The sequence below is a fragment of the Pecten maximus genome, chromosome 10 (genome assembly GCF_902652985.1).
Source record: "Pecten maximus chromosome 10, xPecMax1.1, whole genome shotgun sequence".
Lineage (NCBI taxonomy): Eukaryota > Metazoa > Mollusca > Bivalvia > Pectinida > Pectinidae > Pecten > Pecten maximus.
This window is the reverse complement of record NC_047024.1, coordinates 21,742,552-21,769,985: the sequence shown is the minus strand read 5'-3', so window position 1 is coordinate 21,769,985 and position 27,434 is coordinate 21,742,552. Positions and strand designations below refer to the sequence as shown.

At 38.1% G+C, this 27,434-nt stretch overlaps 1 protein-coding gene across 2 annotated transcripts in view; it reads right to left on the bottom strand.

The window, feature by feature from the left end:
• The window catches only part of LOC117336254, a 237,161-nt gene that overhangs the window by 62,247 nt on the left and 147,480 nt on the right, over positions 1 to 27,434 (bottom strand). For both annotated transcript variants that reach the window (XM_033896729.1, XM_033896728.1), the window contains exon 10: positions 20,303 to 20,414. In XM_033896729.1, coding sequence (XP_033752620.1) covers positions 20,303 to 20,414 — 112 coding nt within the window. The remainder of the gene's footprint in view (positions 1 to 20,302; positions 20,415 to 27,434) is intronic.

Genomic DNA, 27,434 nt, shown 5'->3' with positions numbered 1-27,434 from the left:
ATACCCACTATAGAATTCCTCTTTGATTGGATACTTAGAGACTCCACAGATCAAACTGTCCCAGACTAGTAGAAAAAAGCTGGCTTTGATGTTGTCAGTAGGGAGTTGATGTGGATGTTGTCAGTAGGGAGTTGACTTGGATGTTGTCAGTAGGGAGTTGACCTGGATATTATCAGTAGGGAGTTGACTTGGATGTTGTCAGTAGGGAGTTGACTTGGATGTTGTCAGTAGGGAGTTGACCTGGATATTATCAGTAGGGAGTTGACTTGGATGTTGTCAGTAGGGAGTTGACCTGGATGTTGTCAGTAGGGAGTTGATGTGGATGTTGTCAGTAGGGAGTTGACCTGGATATTATCAGTAGGGAGTTGACCTGGATGTTGTCAGTAGGGAGTTGACCTGGATGTTGTAAGTAGGGAGTTGACCTGGATGTTGTCAGTAGGGAGTTGACTTGGATGTTGTCAGTACACATTTGACCTGGATGTTGTCAGTAGGGAGTTGAACTGGATGTTGTCAGTAGGGAGTTGACTTGGATGTTGTCAGTACACATTTGACCTGGATGTTGTCAGTAGGAGTTGATCTGGATGTTGTCAGTAGGGAGTTGACTTGGATGTTGTCAGTAGCGAGTTGACATGGATGTTGTCAATACACATTTGACCTGGATGTTGTCAGTACAAAGTTGACCTGGATGTTGTCAGTAGGGAGTTGAACTGGATGTTGTCAGTAGCGAGTTGACTTTGATGTTGTCAGTAGCGAGTTGACCTGGATGTTGTCAGTAGGGTGTTGACTTGGATGTTGTCAGTAGGGAGTTGATCTGGATGTTGTCAGTAGGGAGTTGACTTGGATGTTGTCAGTAGTGAGTTGACCTGGATGTTGTCAGTAGGGAGTTGACCTGGATGTTGTCAGTAGGGAGTTGACCTGGATGTTGTCAGTAGGGAGTTGACTTGGATGTTGTCAGTAGGGAGTTGACCTGGATGTTGTCAGTAGGGAGTTGACTTGGATGTTGTCAGTAGGGAGTTGATGTTGATGTTGTCAGAATGAAGTTGACCGGGATGTTGTCAGTAGGGAGTTGACCTGGATGTTGTCAGTAGGGTGTTGACTTGGATGTTGTCAGTAGGGAGTTGACCTGAATGTTGTCAAAATGAAGTTGACCGGGATGTTGTCAGTAGGGAGTTGACCTGGATGTTGTCAGTAGGGAGTTGATGTGGATGTTGTCAGTAGGGAGTTGACTTGGATGTTGTCAGTAGGGAGTTGACTTGGATAATGTCAGTAGGGAGTTGACTTGGATGTTGTCAGTAGGGAGTTGACTTGGATGTTGTCAGTAGGGAGTTGACCTGGATAATGTCAGTAGGGAGTTGACTTGGATGTTGTCAGTAGGGAGTTGACCTGGATGTTGTCAGTAGGGAGTTGACCTGAATGTTGTCAGTACAGTATTGACCTGGATGTTGTCTATAGGAAGTTGACATGAAAGTTGTCAGTAGAAAGTTGACTTGGATGTTGTCAGTAGGGAGTTGACCTGGATGTTGTCAATACAAAGTTGACCTGGATGTTGTCAGTAGGTAGTTGACCTGGATGTCGTCAGTCAAGTGAGAACTTGGAATCGTCAGAATTTACCTGTTGTTGTCCCTACACAGAATTAACCCAGATATCATGTTGACAGTGAGACTATATGATCGGGGACTAATTAAATTGTATCAATGGCTGGGTTCTGCAACTCATCACCATCATCCAGTTGCTTCCGAAATCTGTCACTGCTGAAGGAGAACACAAATTCCAGCCTATACATCAGCACCCAATATATTACTGGAAGATAATTGCAGATAAATATTCAGGAAAATAGCAGGAGATAATTAACCAGATAAACACCATAGACCTCTGATAGAACACCCGGGACTGACAGGGTCTGCTACCTCACAGATTTGTCAGCTTGACAGAAAATCACAAAAACACTGTCAAAACTTACTGTTACAATCGAATTCAGGATACTGCAATCAATACCTCTTGTTCAGAAATGAAATTCAAAGTTAAGACTTCCAGTCATACTAAATAATGCTGACATGAAAACATTAAATCATGTCATTTCCATGAATACCTATCTAAGTACCTTCATTTTCAATTTCAAATTAGAGGCCGCAGTGGCCGAGTGGTTAAGGTGTCCCGACACTTTATCACTAGCCCTCCACCTCTGGATTACGAGTTCGAAACCTACATTGGGCAGTTGTACTGACTGTAGGCCGGTGGTTTTTCTCCGGTACTCCGGCTTTCCCCCACCTCCAAAACCTGGCACGTCCTTAAATGACCCTGGCTTTTAATAGGACGTTAATAAACAAAAACAAACAAAATCATTTCCAATTAAAAATAAATTTTGGCCATTTTTTGTTTTCAATAAAAATACTTTCAGATATGGTCAAAAGTTGAATTTTAGAATTTTAGAGAAACGAATTCCACTGAATTTTATATGAGAAGATATTGGGCTAACAATGCTGTGAACAAAAGAGCTGTGCTACTAAATGGCTGACCCCTCTCACTGCAGCTTTCAATTATTCCACTGTAATATCAATCCAGCACTGCATAAATGCCACACACAATGTCACTGCATACCACATACTTCTTTCCCTGGGCTAATCTGAATTATTCTAATGGTGATCTGCAATTTGTAAGTGTCGTCTGCTGTCAATGTTACATGCACAATGGTGGCATGATGTAAGAGCACAAATACTTCCATTCCAGTGAAAGTTTTCCCCCATATGTGGAAAGTCATGGAGATTCTCCTGCAGTTCTTCAGAATCTTAAGATAACTGTAAATTGGCACGAAAAACGATATCGTGATACATTTGTATTGTCAAATTTTTACTAGAATTTCCATGGAATTTTCATTAAACCTCCATACCCAAAAGACTCACCTCATACGCTGATCTGAAAATAAATATACATGTATACATAATCCATGTATATATTTAGCCATATTTATGGTTGGTGAGGAAAAGATTTTATGTTTGAAATGAAATTCTTGTCTCAATTAGCATGAAAATTCTCTGAAATAAACCCTATATGTGTGTTACTGTGATAAGCTCAGAGGGACTATTTCTTTGCAAGCGGCATCGACCTTAATTGGCTTATATTTTACCTAATATATTTATTGGCGGGCAAATTTCCGGCAAAGATATATCATTCATTTTCAATCCATGAAATTCATTTAGCTTCCAGAGTGGGATATAACAGACTGCACAGAATGAGCAACAGTATATCATTTTGTATTGAGAAAACAGAATGGTGGGACAAAATTTCTAGACAGTATCATGGCCAAGATTTTATTAAAATTACACTGTACAAAATAAAAATTGCTCTCTGATTATTATTAATCTACAGAAAATTAAATATTTATATTTTAAGAACATCATTCCATCAAGATTATTCATTTTTTTTTTCTTTTTGAGGTTTATAATAAACAATCCTGTTAATTTTGATAACAGATATATACAGAAAGCAATCCCCCCCCCCCCCCCCCCCCCCCCCCCCCCCCCTAAAAAAAAGGTCATTAGATTCTATGCTGTTCCACTGGGACACAGCCAAAGATGACAGCTTTCACAATCCAAACTGATCCAATTTGTCCAAAAATAATCATTAGGGAATATGTCAAAAGTTCAACAACCTCGTATAGCATCTGTTAAAACTCAAACAATCAGTAACATCATCCTCTGATCAAATTAGTACAATTTGTACAACCAAACACCGCGCCAAACCACAGGAATGTCCACCAATTAAGTTCGCAATAATTATATACCGTATTTATATAAGAAAAATTCCCTGCCTGGTAAAAAGTCCAGCTACATGTATATCAATTAGTCGCAGTTTGGCAGAAAGCCAGCAAAATGTTGCTTCAATGTCCTGTACTAAGCCAAGCCCCTATTGACAGATTTCTCTGTCACCCTCCTATGTATGATTTTTATGTCACTCCTAACACCTTAGGATTTCTCTGTTGACTCCTAGGGTGTGATTTCTCTGTGCACCCCTAGGGTGTGATTTCTCTGTCACCCCTTAGGGTTTTATTTCTCTGTCATCCCCTAGGGTGTGATTTCTCTGACATCCCCTAGGGTGTGATTTCTCTGTCACCCCTTAGGGTGTGATTTCTCTGTCACCCCTTAGGGTTTTATTTCTCTGTCATCCCCTAGGGTGTGATTTCTCTGTCATCCCCTAGGGAGTAGTTTCTCTGTTAACCCCCATGATGTGATTTCTCTGTCACCCCTAGGGTGTGATTTCTCTGTCATCCTCTAGGGTGTGATTTCTCTGTCATCCTCTAGGGTGTGATTTCTCTGTCATCCCCTAGGGTGTGATTTCTCTGTCATCCCCTAGGGTGTGACTTCTCTGTCATCCCCTAGGGTGTGATTTCTCTGTCATCCCCTCGGTGTGATTTCTCTGTCATCCCCTAGGATGTGATTTCTCTGTCACCCCCTAGGGTGTGATTTCTCTGTCACCCCTTAGGGTTTTATTTCTCTGTCATCCCCTAGGGTGTGATTTCTCTGTCATCCCCTAGGGAGTAGTTTCTCTGTTAACCCCCATGATGTGATTTCTCTGTCACCCCTAGGGTGTGATTTCTCTGTCATCCTCTAGGGTGTGATTTCGCTGTCACCCCCTAGGGTGTGATTTCTCTGTCAACCCCTAGGATGTGATTTCTCTGTCATCCCCTAGGGTGTGATTTCTCTGTCATCCCCTAGGATGTGATTTCTCTGTCATCCCCTAGGATGTGATTTCTCTATCATCCCTAGGGTGTGATTTCGCTGTCACCCCTAGGATGTGATTTCTCTGTCATCCCCTAGGGTGTGATTTTTCTGTCATCCCCTAGGATGTGATTTCTCTGTCATCCCCTAGGGTGTGATATCTCTGTCATCCCCTAGGATGTGATTTCTCTGTCATCCCCTAGGGAGTAATTTCTCTGTTAACCCCCATGATGTGATTTCTCTGTCACCCCTAGGGTGTGATTTCTCTGTCACCCCTAGGGTGTAATTTCGCTGTCATCCCCTAGGATGTGATTTCTCTGTCAACCCCTAGGATGTGATTTCTCTGTCATCCCCTAGGATGTGATTTCTCTGTCATCCCCTAGGGTGTGATTTCTCTGTCATCCCCTAGGATGTGATTTCTCTGTCATCCCCTAGGATGTGATTTCTCTGTCATCCCCTAGGGTGTGATTTCTCTGTCATCCCTTGGGGTATGACAGATACCATGCACTGCCAACTATTCCCATGATGTCATGGCAACAATACCATGATGTCACTACAACAATATAATTACATCATGGCATCAATACAATGATGTCACTGGTCAATTCAAACAATGCCACATCTGCATTGTGTTGCATTGAAATAACTGGACCAAGCATAGATAAAATAGTATGATGGCAGAAAAATAACCTTCCTCTCACTTGAGGATGTAACAGAAAAATCCCCAACCCTCGGGTTGATTGTCTTATCTTCGGCAGAATCTTGAATTAGAAAACCAATGAATAATGTCGTCCATGGTGGCTGGAGATATCTTTTCTATATCACACCACCAAAGTTGGGGAAGATATTTTATTAATCTTCAAAGATATTTTGTTAATATACTTCATTAAGTTTAGATAAAAAAACTAACTAGTATTCATGATACATATTATATTATTTCTATTAGTTAAAAAAATATATATCATATTTTCAGAAGATTAATATTGAAAAAAAAAATCAAACATTCCTCTTTAATGGATTATAAATGAATTTCGATCAGTCCTAATTACTTATAAATGAAACAGATATTTAACAGTTGCTTCATACATAATATGGTGTTGTGAACATTGACAATAACTCATGCCAGTTTATATCATATTCTGTATCCAGAGAGAAAACAATTACTCTTCATCCCTATGGACATTCCCTTGGGAGGTTGTATATGAGATTACACTGCATTGTGCCAGCTAGATTATTACAACAGCTTCATCAGGTCAGTAAGATGTTTGTAACTAATAGCCAGTACATCACTCCAAAATGTTAATTTGAGAAGTTGTACATGACCATGGGGCCTGTTGTTATTCACGGAACACAGCTCAGCTTTTGGTGTAATTAGCTAATTAATTATAGAATTTGTATGACTGGCAATCTGTACTACCAAAGAGCTAGGGAGACTCAGATCAGCATGTTTTATTAATCAAATATGGCAGCTAAGGTAACTTGATCCGTATCAGCAACATGTTTGATGTAACCATTGACAGGCTGCAAGCATTGCCAAGAATTCTCACTTCAGTTGTGGATCACTGTAGCTGTCAAACATTTCACTGCACCTCTGCTTCAGCACAATATCTTATTTTACATTTACAGGAATCCTGATTGATTGACAGATGTTTCATTGAATAAGATCTTAATGTGTTATCAACATGATAAAGATATATTAGACAGACTAGCAGTAGGGAATGGATAACTGATTGTGGTGTGTCTATAGAATGACATCTAAAAGGGAACAGTGTTAAAAAAACATACAGATATACTCAAATAATCCGACCTATCAAATACACACCCATTTTTTTGGTTTTAATTAAAACAAATTAATTTGATCAACTTTTTTAAGGTTATAAGCAAAACCAATAATATTAAGATATTAAGAGATAGCATCCACTTAAACATAATTCTTCATTGTCCAGAGAAATATCTTTTTTCTCTCTGAGAATTGACCATACCAAACAGAGGAAAGAAAACGATTAAATAATCTGAAGCAGTTCTTGCCGACAACCCCTACATTTAAAATATCTCTGATCTAAAAAAATGAATGCTAACTTGATGATATTTATTGATAAAATTTAAATATATATATATGCGCAAAAACATATGCTTTGATACCATCTGGTATGTTAGTTAAGGGAGGTAACCCCAATATAGATTACTGCGGTAAGATTTAATTATTTGATAAATATAACCAACATATGGCAGATACATCCAACATCAACAATGACTTGTTTGGGTTAATTGTAATAATTATGTATAGTGCTAACTTGAAAAATTAGAGGGAGATAACTCATTTTGATTAATCTTTGTATCTTTGCCTTATTTGATAATGCTGATCAAAATTTCAAGGGAAGTAACTCCATACAAATACAGAATGATAATATATATACATTGTATATAAGTAGTAGTGTGTTACAAGAATGAAGGACCCCGATGCTCTGCCTAGGTAAATATCATACTCTAAGTTATGGAGAATTACATGTACAAGGTGGTAAAATATACATTACTACTCAGCACAGCCAAAATAAGAGTACAGATACATTAGCACTAATGGTGCTAGACTGTTGACACACATGCTACTTTCTTGATTAATATCTGTCATAGTGTAGGTTTCTGTAAACCTTATGCTCTTTATTTACCCGACTAAGCAGCTTTCCACCATACAATCCACCACACCCCATCATAACAGCTCTGTACCATCCACACAACTCTCAACCATCACAAAACTCTCCACCATCCACACAACTCTAGCATCTACACAACTCTCAACCATCCACACAACTCTCCATAATCCACCCAACTCTCAACCATCAACAAAACTCCCAACCATCTATACAACTCTCAACCATCAACAACACTCTCCATCATCAACAAAACTCTCCACCATCCACACAATTTTCCACCCTCAACACAACTCTGAACATCAACAAAATTCTCCACCCTCCACACAACTCTTCACCATCCACACGATTCTCCACCATCCACACAACTCTCCACCATCCACACAACTGTCACCATCCACACAACCCTCAACCATCCACACAACTGTCACCATCCACACAACCCTCAACCATCCACACAGCTCTCCACCATCCACACAGCTCTCCACCATCCACACAGCTCTCCACCATCCACACAGCTCTCCACCATCCACACAACTCTTTGCCAATCATCCACCTTCATTAGAAGAGAGGGTTGAACACGACAAATTTAGTGTAGTTAGCCACGGAGAGAAGGTATAGTGTTAGGGACAGTTATACAGCAATGGAGAAATACTAGAGAGGGACCAGGGTGTGTTTGAACAATTACGAAAGCGAGAGAGAGATGATGGATGAGAAATGGAGAGAGAGAGAGATAGGGTACATGATGGGGACATAGCACTCTGTGACACTGGTGCAGGATGAACAAGAGTTGTGGGGTTGCCTCTCCTTAGTGGGTAAAAATCAATAGTATCCCTACTATATTTTACACGCCAGTATGTTACACAATGGTGAGTAATTGTTTCAAAAGCCTAATCAAGCCAGTATGTCTGTGAGCATCCTGTCAGCCCCCTGATCGACACAGAATGGACCGGGCCATGCACACGATTTACAACGATCATTGCATGCATGCCCTTTTGGGACAACAATATCAATGTCATGTTCGTTTTTGCATCGCAATCTCCTCAAATTTTCTTCAACGATCCATGTTTATTTCGATACCATCCACTTATAAGACAAAACCTTTGTTCAAATTTGATGGAGACTGTCACTGTTTGTACAAGAAAACATGCATTCTGTTTTAATCGCTCGCACACATCTGCCACGGAAAGTCAGTTAATTCTCTCTATGACTATAGCACTGAATCAAAGCTTCTGGTGTATTGAGCAATAGTACCAGCATAAATGCTTTTAGAAGGATCACAAGCTTGCTATCAACTAGCTAGCTGCCTGCCTCTCTAATGGAGAGCATGGATTTGGACCCGATAACATTCAGCAGCCAATGTGTGGAGTAAGCACTATGCAAGGGTGTAAAATTCGATTGACATTTCCGTGAAAAATGTATTACCATATTTTACAAGGAATAACTTAATGATACCAATTAATAGAATCTTCAAGTCATTATAAATACAGGATTTTACAATTTTAGAATTCTGGCAGGTTTTAATTGTAACTTAAGAACATGCTCGACTTTTATCTTCACATCAAATTTCACATTTGCTCGATCGGTGGAGTGGCCAACTGGAAAAGGGAATGTTGTGGGTTTGATGTGAAGAATCTTACCCAGTTCCCTTAAATTGACAAACATCTTCAAATCCTCAAAGGAATTAAATAAAGATTTTTTTTATTAGCTTAATTATCTTATTTCATTCTCCTTAAAGGAATACTTTCCTTGAAATGTAAAGTTTTTTATGACGAGTGGCTGGGTATAAAAACATTCCGTGTCATGTTACTGTTACGATATTAGCTATGTAAAGAAAATATACACATTCACATCTTATACCATCTTTCCGTTGGACCAGAAATCTCTCACATGGGAAAAATTAGATATATTTGGCAGTAATAATATCCAATAAATATCTTCTCCTTCCTCTTAACACTAGACAAATGTAGTTTTGCAGTACCAAGCAAAATTCAACATTCAAGCCTTTACACAAGACTTGATTTTTTTTCTGTCAACTCATAAGGTAAATTTGTAGGTGTCAATGAACATTTTATGTGATATATTTGCCCCAGACAAATTTAACGAGGAACAAACTCACGGAGATAGTACCTCTGAGATTCTTATAAGAGTATAGTGTTATTAAAATATTTTACTGGTGATCGAGGTATTACTCTGTACTCTGTACTACAAGTACTTATAATGTATAGGGGGCTGATTTAATGAGATATTAAATAATTACTTAAAACATTTGCCTAAATTTAATTCAGGAGCTATGGGAGTCGGTTAGAGTGATGGCTAAATAATCTCAGGTGATGATCCGCGATGTGTAGTTTGATGTTCCCTCCCTGTGGTTGTGTTTCTCGGGAAGCTGAGAAACGGGATGGCCTGTGCTCTCTTGGTTGTGTCCTTGGGCAAGACACTTAAATTTACCCTAATTGCTCTGTATGACATGCAACGGTATGTTGTTCAGTGAAGTAGTCACCAACTACTACATGGAGACTCCACCTGAAAATGACCCTGACTTCATGTTCACAAACGATAAACCAAGCAAACAAACAAATCTGTGAAGATGTTAATCCGAAATATCTCATGAAGCCATCAATAAATCATATATTGTTCGGAGAGGTAGCTACCAGCTACTACAAGAATTTGATAAAAGACCTTAAACTCAAAATAACCCTGGCTGTTCATGGGGCAATAAACAAAACACACACACTTGATGTTAATCTTGGATGATCTAGCTTGCTTCATGCTGTACAGATTTCAATAAAGATGTTGGTCAATCAGTGTTTTTATACTTTGATTCCAGAAGCTGAATGCCATTAACATTCACACACAGATAAACAAATTTAGCACAGTAAAGGCCACTTCACATGAGCTGTCCAATCGGGCATGATATAATAGCATGGTTCACATGCAGACTTAAGTCAAATCCTGTACAAAGGGTCTTAGGTACTTTTGTATATAAATAGACAGTGTAACATAAATATTCTCAATACAATTGTTGAGGCCCATGATAGAGGCTTAGGAGGAGAGACTAAGGTGCTTGATTTTTCTAAAATGTTTTTTTTTTAATTGTTTTTTTTTTGCTGAATTTTCATTTATTCTTTTATATAATTTTAGAATATACAATATACTAAATAATCAACATTTCATCTATATCTGTATTAATTCACAGGCTTTGTCTGATCAGCAAAATCTGCAATTATAGATTCAGTGAAGAAAAGAAATGATGTTCCACTACGCACATGTGCAGACTGAAATATACTGTATACAGTTTCCATACATCATAAACAATTATCTGAACTGATTTATACCCAAATTTTGACTTATCATACTTCAAAAATGACATTATGGATTTCAATATAAATCCATTTTGAATATATGTACATATAAGGTGAACAATTTGTTCGTTTTGAGTTGCAGATTTATCATGGAAGGAGAGTACAAAATAAGACCAATGTGTATGCTCTAATTCTCAAACTACAGTTGGGTTGTGTTAGATTTGACTAACCAATCAAAAGTGCTAATCAACCATTAGTTTTAATTTTTTATCTAATTAAAGTTTCTGGTGTTTAATTGCAGGCTTGGGAGATGCTAAACAGGGAGCATTTGTGTAAGAAAATTAAGTTTAGCATGAGCTGAGAAATCATCCCTAAAAATGTAGTGAAACGCAAGAAAACAACGAGACACCAGGCGTTCCTTACTTGTATAATCTTACAATACATGTCAATGGTTCACGATGTAATACCTTACAATGTAGCAGTTACCCTATACTTAATCTCTGTGAACAACTCTGACTTCAAAACTGTTAATTTACACCAGCATGACTCCGCAAGGTACCATCACAAGCCTGTAGTCACAACTTTACTACACATAAATCACACAGAAAGAGGAAGTAAGAATATGTTAGAACAGCTACATACAGTCATGGAGTTTTGTCAATAAAACCCCAATAGTCCAATCCTAGCTCGTTATTAAGCAGCCATCTTGGATGGTAGGTAATGGTGAATGTTGTAATGTTGGTGTCAGTACCCATCTAAAATCATGCTGTTGTCATGGCAACAAAGTATGTTTTGTTCTTACATTAATTTGCTTCCATATATTCTAAAAATGTAACTTTTTAAAAGAAAATAAAGTCGATGTCAATATACTCTTGATGATGTCTGAAAGCTCTACACAGTTCAAGGACAAATTTGTTTATAAGCAAACATGAAAACAAACAAACATCAAAGGCTAAATTTCATTAGAGAATCATCTAGAAGATCTTTGACGTTCAGCAAGTACCTGCAATGAAATACTAATTCATTGTCCTGTACCAGCTTACCCTATAGTTTCAGTCAAAGTTTACAGCTTATGTGAGGTTTTTAAAGAGTAAATTTAAAGTTTTGCATGCTATGACCTTTCAAGTTGAAGTTTTTCATTTGAATACCCCAGCTTGCATAAAATGCCCAGCATTGGACAAAATTATTACCCTAGACTTTCTGGCTATATTCAGAAAAAATTGCATACATGCTTTGCATCTGTATCACCATACAACATCAAGCATTATCTCTATATCACTACACAAGGTCAATTAAACATTATCTCTGTATCACCACACAAGGTCAAACATGACCTCTGTATCACTACACAAGGTCAAGCATGATCTCTGTATCACTACAAAAGGTCAAATATAACATCTCTGTATCACTACACAAGGTCAAACATGATCTCTGTATAACTACACAAGGTCAAACATTATCTCTATATCACCACACAAGGTCAAACATTATCTCTGTAGCACAATAGAATGTCAAACATTATCTCTATATCACCACACAAGGTCAAACAATATATCTGTATCATTACACAAGGTCAAACATGATCTCTGTATCACCACACAAGGTCAAACATGATCTCTGTATCACTACACAAGGTCAAACATCATCTCTGTATCACTACACAGGGTCAATTAAACCTTATCTCTGTATCACCACACAAGGTCAAACATTATCTCTGTAGCACTACACAAGGTCAAACATGATCTCTGTATCACCACACAAGGTTAAACATTATCTCTGTATCACCACACAAGGTCAAATATTATCTCTGTATCACCACACAAGGTCAAACATGACCTCTGTATCACTACACAAGGTCAAGCATGATCTCTATATCACTACACAAGGTCAAACATGATCTCTGTATCACTACACAAGGTCAAACATGACCTCTGTATCACCACACAAGGTCAAACATGATCTCTGTATCACCACACAAGGTCAAACATTATCTCTGTATCACCACACAAGGTCAAACATTATCTCTGTATCACCACACAAGGTCAAACATTATCTCTATATCACCACACAAGGTCAAACATGATCTCTGTATCACTACACGATGTCAAACATCTCTGTAATACTACACAAGGTCAAACATGATCTCTGTATCATTACACAAGGTCAAACATTATCTCTGTATCACCACACAAGGTCAAACATCTCTGTATCACCACACAAGGTCAAACATTATCTCTATATCACCACAGAAGGTCAAACATTATCTCTGTATCACTACAAAAGGTCAAATATAACATCTCTGTATCATTACACAAGGTCAAACATTATCTCTGTATCACCACACAAGGTCAAACATGATCTCTGTATCACTACAAAAGGTCAAATATAACATCTCTGTATCATTACACAAGGTCAAACATTATCTCTGTATCACCACACAAGGTCAAACATTATCTCTATATCACCACACAAGGTCAAACATTATCTCTATATCACCACACAAGGTCAAACCTGATCTCTATATTACTATGCAAGGTCAAACATGATCTCTATATTACTACGCAAGGTCAAACATTATTTCTATCACTTCCATTGTTTGGGGTTGTTTGAGTACAAATATATTTGTGGCCATATGGAAGTTCTAATGGGTGGAGGAGATGAGCCTCAGAATGGCTATCAACTTGGCACTTATTTGCATTGATGGACCAAATGCCAATTTCTCTTCCACAGAGCCTCATTAATATCATCTGGTATTCATATGGAAGTCTGTGTAAAGGTACAAGAACAATTTTTTAGTTTGACAGTTGTTTGAGCCCATTCATTTACGAGCTATGTAAAATGCCTGAACAGGATTATAAATCACTTAAAAGAATTTAAGAGTTTGATAGTTAATGTTTATTTCTATCATATTTATACTACAACCATAGTATTTACAGACTTTATGCATTTGTCGATATCACATTAATTTATTTTTGGATTTATCGTAAAATATCTGTAAATAACTGCCATATGGTGTTTTGAATATAAAAACATATTTTTATATAAAATTTATAAAAGTGAAAAAAAAACCCACAAAAACTGAAAAAACTTGATATCTGACACGTGTTCTCAGTTCTTACTGAGCAGGGGTAAAAACACTATTTTCTGGTGGACAAAAAACAATCTTGCCAATCTGAATGTTTATAAGTTCCATTCTACAAATTCCTCAATTGTGTTTTTAAACTCATGAATGTAAGAAAGACATCCAACGTATTTGGTTTCACAAAAAAATGTGTATAATTCTTCAAAAACAGTTTAAGTAATTTATGTCAGTCAAGACTGGGTGGAGTGATTTCACTATTATTCTAAACCTAGTACACTAATACTCTATACCTAGTACACAACTAGTCTATACCTAGTACACTACTAGTCTATACCTAGTACACTACTGGTCTATACCTAGTACACTACTAGTCTATACCTAGTACACGACTAGTCTATACCTAGTACACTACTAGTCTATACCTAGTACACAAGTAGTCTATACCTAGTACACTACTAGTCTATACCTAGTACACAACTAGTCTATACCTAGTACACAACTAGTCTATACCTAGTACACTACTGGTCTATACCTAGTACACTACTAGTCTATACCTAGTACACAACTAGTCTATACCTAGTACACAACTAGTCTATACCTAGTAAACTACTAGTCTATACCTAGTACACTACTAGTCTATACCTAGTACACTACTAGTCTATACCTAGTACACTACTAGTCTATACCTAGTACACAACTAGTCTATACCCAGTACACTACTAGTCTATACCTAGTACACAACTAGTCTATACCTAGTACACTCACTAGTCTATACCTAGTACACCACTAGTCTATACCTAGTACACTACTAGTCTATACCTAGTACACTACTAGTCTATACCTAGTACACTACTAGTCTATACCTAGTACACTACTAGTCTATACCTAGTACACTACTCGTCTATACCTAGTACACAACTAGTCTATACCTAGTACACTACTAGTCTATACCTAGTCCACTACTAGTCTATACCTAGTACACAACTAGTCTATACCTACCACACTACTAGTCTATACCTAGTACACTAGTAGAGAATACTTTGTGTAAAGGTTAGCCTACAGCTAAACATATCAGATGATCCTGTCCTCTTGTATTTTAATGCTATAACATGATGCTAGCAGAATCTAATACAAATTATTTCCACTAGATATAGATTTTCTCAGGAATTGGTCTGAGGGATGTCCATCACTGATATCAAAAGGATCCATATCGGGACAATTGTCAACTGTCCGGCATAACGAGATATCATGATTAGGCTCAAATAGAAATAGAATCAAACTAAATATTATCTCTTCATCCGTGAAATCTTACATGAACTCCAATTTGCCTTGGACTTATATAATTATGATAAAACGGTCAATACTAGCGCTAATGTTTCGGCTGAGTGAATCTAACATGTCTTGGTAATGAACTCCAGAATGTGATTCCCTCTCTGCCTGACTTAGCTCTTCTGTTCACCAGACAGGTTTGTACTCTAACTGAAAGGAAATCCAGGTTATAAATCTGATGAAGCTGATTAATGATTTCAGCTAGATATTATGAAGTGCTGAGTTAGTTTGCCAGAACAACCATCAATTAGCAAAAGCATTATCAACCTCCCCGAGGACTAGAACTGAAATACTTTACAATATTTTACCGCAATTCTGCAAAAAAATATTTGGAATTTTCACCTTAATACTCCAGAGAAAATTATTTTCAGTCAAAAAATAACCAGGGAAAGTTTTGTAGTTCAATAAAATATTAAGATACGGATGCTGAATTAGGTTTTTATTAAGTTACGGCTTGTGTTGCCGATTCTACAAGCCTATCAGTCATAACGCTGTTGCTGTATTATAACCTGGGGCTGCCTTCACTTTCTCCAGGGATCTCTAAATTGGATAAAAATGCAAAATTGATTCCAAAGCACTCATAATCTTTTATATGCATGAAAAAGGAGCAGTCTTGCCTTGTAATGAAGGCATATGATGTAGTTACAAGATAGCAGGGATTAGTGTATTATTTATGGTACGGAAACTTGATAACATAAGTCATAAAAATATGCTATCTGGGTCTCGCACAGCATTTTAATATACTACAGATAAATAAAAAATGTGTTTTTCATCACTTCTATATACACTAGAACTAATACACTAAAAACGTCTACATTTGTCAATTTTCCATTTTTGTATATAATTTACTTATATTTTGTCAATGTATGTATGTATATACACTGTGTATATATATATAATGTTTGCTATAAAAAAACAGATTCATATGCAGATTAAAAATTGTCTATGGCCTTTGACTTTGCCTATTGGTAGTGATTACAACAACTAAGGTAATAGTTCTGTAGGGTAGCTAAACATCTCAGGCGGTTGGCTCCCATTTCTTGTTATTGTGATCAGCTTGGGACTTTTTCTGACGGTTTCGGGAACAACGCACTATCGACTATAGAACTAGTCTGGCTGGGCTCAAAAGTTGGCTAGGGACAATGTGTTTTGGAAGGGGGAAATAATTATTGGAATGTATTACTAGTGAGGCCTGTATCACTGTCCTTGCTGTCTAAATTCCCTCCCTCCTTGCTTGACAGACGTACTACAGACACATTTAAGTATAGTTAGCTTCAATAAGTATAAAGGTAAATAATATAATAAAATAATAATTAAGACAGAAAATGTACAAATCCAATTTTTGTGACAATTTTTGAAAACCAAATTATGACACCCGGAAGTGCTTGTTTGATAGAGAGTACTGGTCATTTTTAGCAAGGATGCCAATAATTTGTACCCAATTTTTTCCCAAACTGATTATTTCCATATGGACTGCCAACATAATTTAAATGAAGATATGTAGTTTAGTTTTAAGGAAGTTCTACAGAAAAATGAAAGGGGTTTCATGATTTACCTTGTCTGCCAAGCCAAATCAGTACTTATTACAAAAGTGCATTGTGAGCATAATTTCCCCCTTTGTTAATTAAATGAACTGTGTAAATAAAATACCTGATACCGGTAGTAGATAATTATTCAATTAATTAAAGTTATCTACAGAATGTTTCTAGAGTACATCCACAATTGATTTTGGTAAAAATTCTGGCAATTAATTGTCTTAAGAAATTCCTTTCACTGGTGATGTTTGTATGATGTGCAGAATTTCTTTGAAAACTGGAATTTAAACCTAAAAGCTTTAGATCTTCCTAATAACAAAATACAGTTTATATCAGCCGAAATCCATCTTCAAAGTACAGGAAGGACAAAAGACCAGTACACTTAATTATGTAACAAAGAATCTTTGCTATCATCATACAGAATCTAGCCATTACTACAGATATATCTTCCTACTTTTACATAACAAGAGGCCAACATGGCCTTTACATGATACTGTAAACTCCCGCTGAGGACTTGTGTAGGAATGTGTAGATACTGACCAGGGTTGATCAATTTGTTAGGGTTTGGGTGTGAGACTAATTAATTGTGGTCCAGGCTTCCTGCAGGGAAAGAAAGGTCAGCTAAGGTCAGGGCCAGCTTTAGGAAGGGTCAGCCAAGAGTGGGGGCAGCTATCATATGGAAAGGACACAGGGTCTGGTTTGCGTCAGCAAGGAGTTGGGTCAGCTGTAGGAAGGGTCGGTTTGGATCAGCCAGGAATGGGGTCAGTTGTAAGAAGGAAGGGTTTTAGGAAGGATCTGGTTTGGGTCAGCTAGAAATGGGGTCAGCTGTAGGAAGGGACAGCTTCCTGTAGAGATGTTTGGTTCAGCAAAAGATGAGGTCAGCTTTAGAAATTAAGGGTCTAGTTTCCTATAGAGGGTAGGTCCAAATTTAGGAAAGGTCTATAGTTTCCTATAAACAGGATAGGTCCAACTTTAGAAATGGTCTAACTATTTAGCTTTAAGAAGGGTAGGCCTGAGCTAGATTACATTAGGGACTGGAGGGATGGGCCATTCTTTAGGAAGAACTGATCAATGGGGGGAGGGGGAGGGGGACGGGGAGGGGGAATGGGGTGGGGGAGGGAGAAGGGGGAGGGAGAAGGGGGGGGGAGAGGGAAGGAGGGGGGGGGTCAATACACTAGGTTACCCTGCTGTTAGCTAATCTATTGTCTACACCTATATAGAAACAGAAGGGATGCAATCAATCTTTGTTCAGTGAGATGTCGGCGACACCGTATTAGAACCATATGGATGGAGGAACTTTTTCATGAAAGCTTTTAGAAATACTGCACTTATTTCATTATCCTATCCCAGCCTTCGCACATCTTTACTAATAAGTACCAACATTTTCATTTGTCTTCATTTAAATCCAAACTTATTTACGTTCAAAAGGATTAAACCTCTACAACATGTTTTAACATTCTCTAACAATATCCTCTCTGTAAGTTAAGACAAAATTCTTCCCCTTGACAAATTAGAAACCATCCTTATCAGAATTTTGACACATATTAAATTTTTTTTTCAAGCTTAACTGACATTCAACAAATCTCCATATTTATTAAATTTTCATAAGAAATTAATGTTTGGAGTTGGTATGCCTAAAAGTGTATGCAGGTGAAGCTAAAAAATGTTCTATGTACAGCCTAAGCCATGATAGCTTCAATAGCACTATATCACAAGTTTAATTATAAAACAACATTTATTTATCAGTAAATGACAATGAAAAAATCAATGTACTCTCTGGTAGTAAAGAATAGAGAAAAACAATAGAAAAACAAAGGAAAGAGAAAAACGAAACAACAGCCAAAAACCAAAAACAAATAGAAAAAAATGAATAGAGAAAAACAATCAATAGAGTAAAGAAGGAACAGAGAAAAACAAAGAATACAGAAAATAGAGAAAAACAAAGAATAGAGAAAAAACAAAAAAACAGAGGAAAAAAATGAATAGAGAATGACAATGAATAGAGAAAAACCATGAAAAGAGAAAAAACAATGAATATAGGAAAACAATAAATAGAGTAAAAGAAGGAACAGAGAAAAACAATGAATAGAGAAAAACAAAGAATAGAGAAAACAAAGAATAGAGAAAAACCATGCATGGAGAAAAAAAAAAATTATATCTGCTTTTCGTAAAAAAAAAGAACAAAAAAAGAAAGAAAACTACATGAGAAGACATTGTTTTAGCTATTGTTTTGCATTTCAAAAAGTGACTCATACGCAAGCAGGGAATTTGTAATAATTTTTTCGATGATGAGCTGATATTTGAAATGTTAAGTTGCATGACTCCATTTGCATAGCTTCTATTGGATTATAATGGTCTGGAACATTGTATCAAAAGCCATCATATAAGATAATCACAGCAATTTGTGGTTTCGTTGGCATTTAACATCAAATCTAACACAAATAAAAGCCTAGAACTCAGATTATAAGAAATTTTATCTGATGTGAGTTATTATAAGTGTTCATGTTTGTGAGTGAATCGATAATATTGTTAGGGTTTTAACCTCAAAGGAACATTAAAAGCAACAAGTATACGTATATTTAGAAAAAGAAAGTACCTGCATGAATAGATAAGTTTCAAAACGGTTTTACATACAGCCCAACCGACAGCTGTGAAGTTCAGAATATCGAAAATCTAGAGCACTGGTAGGCAATATTTTGACGGTAAAGCGAATTAATAAGGCCTTTAAATGCAATAATGGCCTGGAGTTTAATGTCTACAAATCAGCTGTAAAAATTTCAATATTGTCCTTAATGAAATGTTATCTGTCCCCATCAAATTGATTTTCATATTTTTTATATGAAACAAAACAAATGGATGGAGAGCAAATTTCAAATTGTTACCAATTCTAAAGAAATATGTTCATAATATATTTGATTATTGTTTTGTTTTGAATTTTTTCTTTTGATACAGAACAAACCTGTTTATAAAGACCACTTTAGAGATTAATAAGGTGACCTTTATTTAGAGGTTTATAAACAATTGATTCTGTAACAAGGGAAACCAAAACTGTTGACCTTTATATAGAAGGTTAGATGGTGGCATTTATTGACAGGTTTTTGATAAAGACAGCAGCATTTATTGATTAATTTCTGTTAAAGAGAGTGTCCATTAGGGAAGGTTTTGTCAAAGACACATGGTCTTTATTGAAAGGTTTCTGTTATAGACAGGTGGTCTTTATTGACAGGTTTTTGTTATAGACACATGGTCTTTATTGACAGGTTTCTGTTATAGACAGGTGGCCTTTATGTACAGGTTCAGCTGTGATGACAATTTTATAATCTTATTACCATGTATCATATCCAGAATTCTTTAACCACTCAGATATTGTAACATCGATTTATTGATCTTGTCGATATCCTCAGGGCTACTTTTTCTATAGCAATCAACTCTTTAATGGTTACAGAAGTATGCATGTTGCTGAAATTTCAAAATTAAATTTCAAAAATAGTTAGTGGTAGATGAGTTTATTTCATCTGGTCAAACTTTCCTCTATTTCCTCTAATAAAACATATTTAGATTTCAGCAAAAGTGAAAATCTCAGTGTGACACATTTTTCATGTAAAGGGGGGAAAAACCGAACAAACATTTAACAACATCAAAATGACAACGACGATAAAGAAACACAATTAACAGTCACATTACATACCTGTGCTCTCACTGCGGCCAATTGCATGTTAGCTATTCGTATTTCATTTCGTTTTCGACACATATCTTCTTGTGTCTCATATACTTTTGCGTACAGGTGATTGGCTAAGTTTCTGAAAGTGAAGAGAAAGACAGAGTTACAATTATGTCATGCCAGACTCACCTCCGACTCGTCCGGCCCTCCGTGGGCTTGCTGGTCCGATTGCGCTGACGCATGTTTCAAACTACCACCTCGTTTTTTACTGCTTCCTTTGAGACTAGATGACCGTTTGGCCGATTCAGTTCTGCGGGCTTTTGAACTGCCCCCTTTTTCTAAGCGGGTCATATCTTTCGGCATGTCTTTGCTACTAGTATCAGAGCGTGGCGAGGCCAGGTCTTTAGAGATTGCTCCTTGTTTGTGTTGAATTGAGGGGTCGGGGAAGTCTTTGGGGCGTGTGTACATTTCAGTTACGATACCGCTGTCTTTACTCTCCTGCTTGTGCATCTGCCGGCGAATCTTATCCTCGTGTCCCGCCTCCTTTGTCACAGAAGCTTGTCGCTGGAGTTGACCCTCTTGCTTCCCTTTACCATGTCCTCCTCCTACCTTTTTTTGTTTAACACCTGAGGCAGATGACTTTGAACTAATAGGCTGATGATTTGGTCTTTCAGATTCGTATGTTGGCATATTCTTAACCCGAATTTTCACAAAGAGTTGTATATTTCCTCATAGACACACCACATATACATGTAAGATATTTAAACTCCACAAGTTTCGAAAATTGATGACAGCATATTGAAATCACAAAAATAAACAAACACTATTTTCTATTCAATAGCACAAAATTAAAATCTTCTGCTTTAAGAATAGATAAGGTAACAGCACCAGGTAAGTATTCCAATCAGCACACCTTTGTTTCCAGGTGAGATAAACATGTAAGTACCAGGTAAATATCCAATAACATCACACATCAATACTCGGCTGATGAGCCATGCTGTGGGCTATAATCTCCCGAAAGTTATCAGTAGCTAGGAGATGGTCCTCTCTCTCTCTTACGATCCATCCACACACGGGTCTCCACAAAAAGTATTATTATACTGAAAACCCTGTTTTATAAATAAACTGATCCTAAAGCTACAAGCACAGGATTACATAAGGGAAATAATTTTCTGTCCCAGTCAGCCTAGCAGAGCCAGAGGTAGTTTATCAATGATCTCGAAAATGAGTGTGTCTCAATATTGGTAGTACATCTATCTCCACCAGCATGGAGGAGGAGAGCTAGCAGGCTGTCAGTGCTGTGTCAGCCTCTGGTGTACCAGCCTGGGGTAGTTACAGCAGGTACAGCTATTTTGGGAACACCCCTACTCACTCAAGTATTGTAGAGACTGCATGCTGTCCATATGTACTCACTTAATACACAAGCAACTCACAACCAAACATTACACAATGTCTGAACTGCAGCCCACACACTGATGAAACCTGCCTATACATCCACCTGTCAAGGGGAAAATATAGAGTTGGGTCAGTGTAGAGAGGGACAAATGATGATGTAAAGAGGGGCAATTGACAATATAGAAAGTGGTAGGTGTAGAGAGGGATAACTGACGATGTAAAGAGGGGACAGTGTAGAGAGGGACAATTGACAATATAGAAAGTGGTCTACGTAGAGAGGGATAACAGAGGGACAACTGATGATGTAAAGAGGGGGCGGTGTAGAGAGGGACAATTGATGATGTAATGAGGGGCGGTGTAGAGAGGGATAACTGACAATATAGAAAGTGGTCTACGTACAGAGGGATAACAGAGGGACAACTGATGATGTAAAGAGGGGCGGTGTAGAGAGGGACAACTGACAATACAGAAAGTGGTCTACGTACAGAGGGATAACAGAGGGACAACTGATGATGTAAAGAGGGGGCGGTGTAGAGAGGGACAATTGATGATGTAATGAGGGGCGGTGTAGAGAGGAACAATTGACAATATAGAAAGTGGTCTGTGTAGAGAGGGATAACTGACATTAGAGAAAAGGGTCGGTGTAGAGAGGGACAAATAAATGATGATGTAAGAGGGGGCGGTGTAGAGATGGACAACTGACAATATAGAAAGTGGTCTACGTACAGAGGGATAACAGAGGGACAACTGATGATGTAAAGAGGGGCGGTGTAGAGAGGGACAACTGACAATACAGAAAGTGGTCTATGTAGAGAGGGACAACTGATGATGTAAAGAGAGTGGTCGGTGTAGAGAGGATAACTGACAATATAGAAAGTGGTCGGTGTAGAGAGGATAACTGACAATATAGAGAGTGGTCTATGTAGAGAGGGACAATTGACAATATAGAAAGTGGTCGGTGTAGAGAGGATAACTGACAATATAGAGAGTGGTCGGTGTAGAGAGGGACAATTGACAATATAGAAAGTGGTCTATATAGAGAGGATAACTGACAATATAGAAAGTGGTCGGTGTAGAGAGGATAACTGACAATATAGAAAGTGGTCGGTGTAGAGAGGATAACTGACAATGTAGAAAAGGGTTTGTGTAGAGAGGGACAAATGACAATGTACGGAGGGGGCAGTGTAGAGAGGATAACTGACAATATAGAAAGTTGTCGGTGTAGAGAGGGACAACTGACATTGTAGAAATGGGTCGGTGTAGAGAGGGGGGACAACTGATGATGTAAAGTGGGGACGACGGTGAAGAGAGGGACAATTTACAATGTAGAAATTAAGGGGGGGGGGGGGGGGGGGGGGGCTGGTGTAAACAGGGACAATGTAGAAAGGGGGTCAAACAACATAACCAAGGTGTTTATATACAGACAGGTCCATACTAGGTGGAGCAACCTCTATTATAGAGAAAACATCATATGGACAGGCAGGAATTTACAGTAAACATAGATCTTGTTTAGCTGGAGGAAGGTTCAGACATTGATAATCATAGACAACTTAGGAAGTGGGCAGTGAGTGGTTACTATAATGGATAGGATTACTAACAAAGCTGGGGTTACTATTGGTGTTAAAGGTCACAATTCATACATTAGTGGTCAATATCAAATACAAGGGTCATTGACAAAGGTCATATATATAACAAGGGTTTAATATCATTGACAAAGGTCATAAATACAATATGGTTTATATCATTGACAAGGGTCATTGACAATGGTCATACAACAGGGGCAGTATCATTGACAAGGTTTTTTTTGCAAAGGCCATAAATACAACAAGGATTAATCATTGACAAGAGTAATTAACAGGGTTATAAGTACAATAGAGATTAATACTACTTTGATATTATTAACAAGGGTCATTGACAAAGGTCATCAAACAACAGGGATTAACATTATTGACTAGGTCCATTGACAAGGTCATAAATATAATAGGGATTAATACCATTGACAAGGGTCATTGACAGGGTCATAAATACAAAAGGGATTAATACCATTGACAAGGGTCATTGACAAAGGTCATAAGGGATAACATCATTGACAAGGGTCATTGACAAAGGTCATAAATATAAAATGGGTTTGGTTTCATTGACAAGCATCATTGACAAATGTCATCAATACAACAGGGATAAACATCATTGACAAGGGTCATTGACAAAGGTCATAAATATAACATGGTTTGGTATCATTGACAAGGGTCATTGACAAAGGTCATAACTATATCATGGCTTGGTATCATTGACAAGGGTCATTGACAAAAGTCATGAATATAACATGGATTTAGTATCATTGACAAGGGTCATTGACAAAGGTCGCAAATATAACATGGTTTGGTATCATTGACAAGGGTCATTGACAAAGGTCATGAATATAACATGAGTTTAGTATCATTGACAAGGGTCATTGACAAAGGTCATAAATATAACAAGGGTTTATTATCATTGACAAAGGTCATAAATACAATATGGTTTATATCATTGACAAGGGTCATTGACAATGGTCATACAACAGGGGCAGTATCATTGACAAGGGTTTTTTGCAAAGGCCATAAATACAACAAGGATTAATCATTGAGAAGGGTCATTGACAAAGGTGATAAGAATCGTATAGCTGAATATTTCTAGAATACTGCAGAGGTAATTTATTCAATTCAATAAAGAAATCAATGAATAAATTAATTACATTTTCTTTTTGTTTTATTTTCAAAGTTCCCTACCAAACACAAAAAATTATCCCATAAATATGTCGATACACAAGATTATTCACAGCATGGGCAACTATCAAGTACCAATAATTTGTCTGATCAAACGGTACACTGTTTTAAAGAAATCCATCTTAAATAAAAATCCTTAAAGAAGATCAATAAAAATGTATCAACTGACTGGTTGAAAACAATTCCTCATCTACACATCAGAGGGTACGCAGGTCTTTGATCCACAAGTCTAAGATAGGAGCAGGGAATGTCAAGGTCATTTTCCACATGTGATACTCTGGCAGCTGTATGCCTGGGCGACCACAGAGTTGATACCCTGATGCTTGATTGACCAGGACAATGATACAGTCCCAAGGTCTTCTGCTATCAAAGGATACATAAAACAGAAATGGCTGACCCTTGAAATTTCAGATTTCGTGTATAATGGTAATGGAAATACTTATCTATGTCTATGTGCTGAAACTTTCTATCTTAGTATACTATCTAATAAGATATATGGTGTAAACTGAAACTTATATATCTCTGTGAGCAATGTACACACCCACTACATTATCTTCCTGCATACACTGTGCATCATCCCAAACATTTATCTACAGATAAAATTTGGATATAACTTAAACTGATATATCTATATTCCAACATCAATTGAGCACCACCCTTAACATCCATCAGCATTTCAGCATACCATTAAACATCTAACACCGCACCCCAAACATCCATCAGCATTTCAGCATACCAGTTAACACCTAGAGCCTCACCCCAAACATCCATCAGTGTTTCAGCATACCATTAAACATCTAACACTGCACCCCAAACATCCATCAGCATTTCAGCATACCAGTAACACCTAGAGCCTCACCCCAAACATCCATCAGTGTTTCAGCATACCAGTAAACACCTAACACCTCACCCCAAACATCCATCAGTGTTTCAGTATACCAGTAAACATCTAGAGCCTCACCCCAAACATCCATCAGTGTTTCAGTATACCAGTAAACACCTAGAGCCTCACCCCAAACATCCATCTGTGTTTCAGCATGCCAGTAAACATCTAACACCGCACCCCAAACATCCATCAGTGTTTCAGCATACCATTAAACATCTAGAACCTCACCCCAAACATCCATCAGTGTTTCAGCATGCCAGTAAACATCTAGAGCCTCACCCCAAACATCCATCAGTGTTTCAGCATGCCAGTAAACATCTAACACCGCACCCCAAACATCCATCAGCGTTTCAGGATACCATTAAACATCTAACACCGCACCCCAAACATCCATCAGCATTTCAGCATACCAGTAAACACCTAACACCTCCCCCCAAACATCCATCAGTGTTTCAGCATACCATTAAACATCTAGAACCTCACCCCAAACATCCATCAGTGTTTCAGCATGCCAGTAAACATCTAGAGCCTCACCCCAAACATCCGTCAGTGTTTCAGTATACCAGTAAACACCTCGAGCCTCACATCAAACATCCATCAGTGTTTTAGCATGCCAGTAAACATCTAGAGCCTCACCCCAATCATCCATCAGTGTTTCAGTATACCAGTAAACATCTAGAACCTCACCCCAAACATCCATCAGTGTTTCAGCATGCCAGTAAACACCTAGAGCCTCACCCCAAACATCCATCAGTGTTTCAGCATACCAGTAAACACCTGGAGCCTCACCCCAAACATCCATCAGTGTTTCAGCACACCAGTAAACATCTAGAGCCTCACCCCAAACATCCATCAGTGTTTCAGCATACAAGTAAACACCTAGAGCCTCACCCCAAACATCCATCAGTAATTCAGCATACCAGTAAACACCTAGAGCCTCACCCCAAACATCCATCAGTGTTTTAGCATACCAATAAACATCTGGAGCCTCACCCCAAACATCCATCAGTGTTTCAGCATACCAGTAAACACCTAGAGCCTCACCCCAAACATCCATCAGTGTTTCAGCATACAAGTAAACACCTAGAGCCTCACCCCAAACATCCATCTGTGTTTCAGTATACCAGTAAACACCTAAAGCCTCACACTAAACATCCTTCAGTGTTTCAGCATACCACTAAACACCTAAAGTCTCACCCCAAACATCCATCAGTGTTTCAGCACACCAGTTAACACCTAGAGCCTCACCCCAAACATCCATCAGTGTTTCAGTATACCAGTAAACACCTAGAGCCTCACCCCAAACATCCATCAGTGTTTCAGCATACCAGTAAACACCTAGAGCCTCACCCCAAACATCCATCAGTGTTTCAGTATACCAGTAAACACCTAGAGCCTCACCCCAAACATCCATCAGTGTTTCAGCATACCAGTAAACACCTAGAGCCTCACCCCAAACATCCATCAGTGTTTCAGCATACAAGTAAACACCTAGAGCCTCACCCCAAACATCCATCAGTGTTTCAGCATACCAGTAAACACCTAGAGCCTCACCCCAAACATCCATCAGTGTTTCAGCATACCAGTAAACATCTAGACCCTCACCCCAAACATCCATCAGTGTTTCAGCATACCAGTAAACACCTAGAGCCTCACCCCAAACATCCATCAGCGTTTCAGCATACCAGTAAACATCTAGAGCCTCACCCCAAACATCCATCAGTGTTTCAGCATACCGGTAAACACATGGAGCCTCACCCCAAACATCCATCAGTGTTTCAGCATACCAGTAAACATCTGGAGCCTCACCCCAAACATCCATCAGTGTTTCAGCATACCAGTAAACACCTGGAGCCTCACCCCAAACATCCATCAGTGTTTCAGCATACCACTAAACACCTAGAGCCTCACCCCAAACATCCATCAGCGTTTCAGGATACCAGTAAACATCTAGAGCCTCACCCCAAACATCCATCAGTGTTTCAGCATACCAGTTAACACCCAGAGCCTCACCCCAAACATCCATCAGTGTTTCAGCATACCAGTAAACACCTAGATCCTCACCCCAAACATCCATCAGTGTTTCAGCATACCAGTTAACATCTAGAGCCTCACC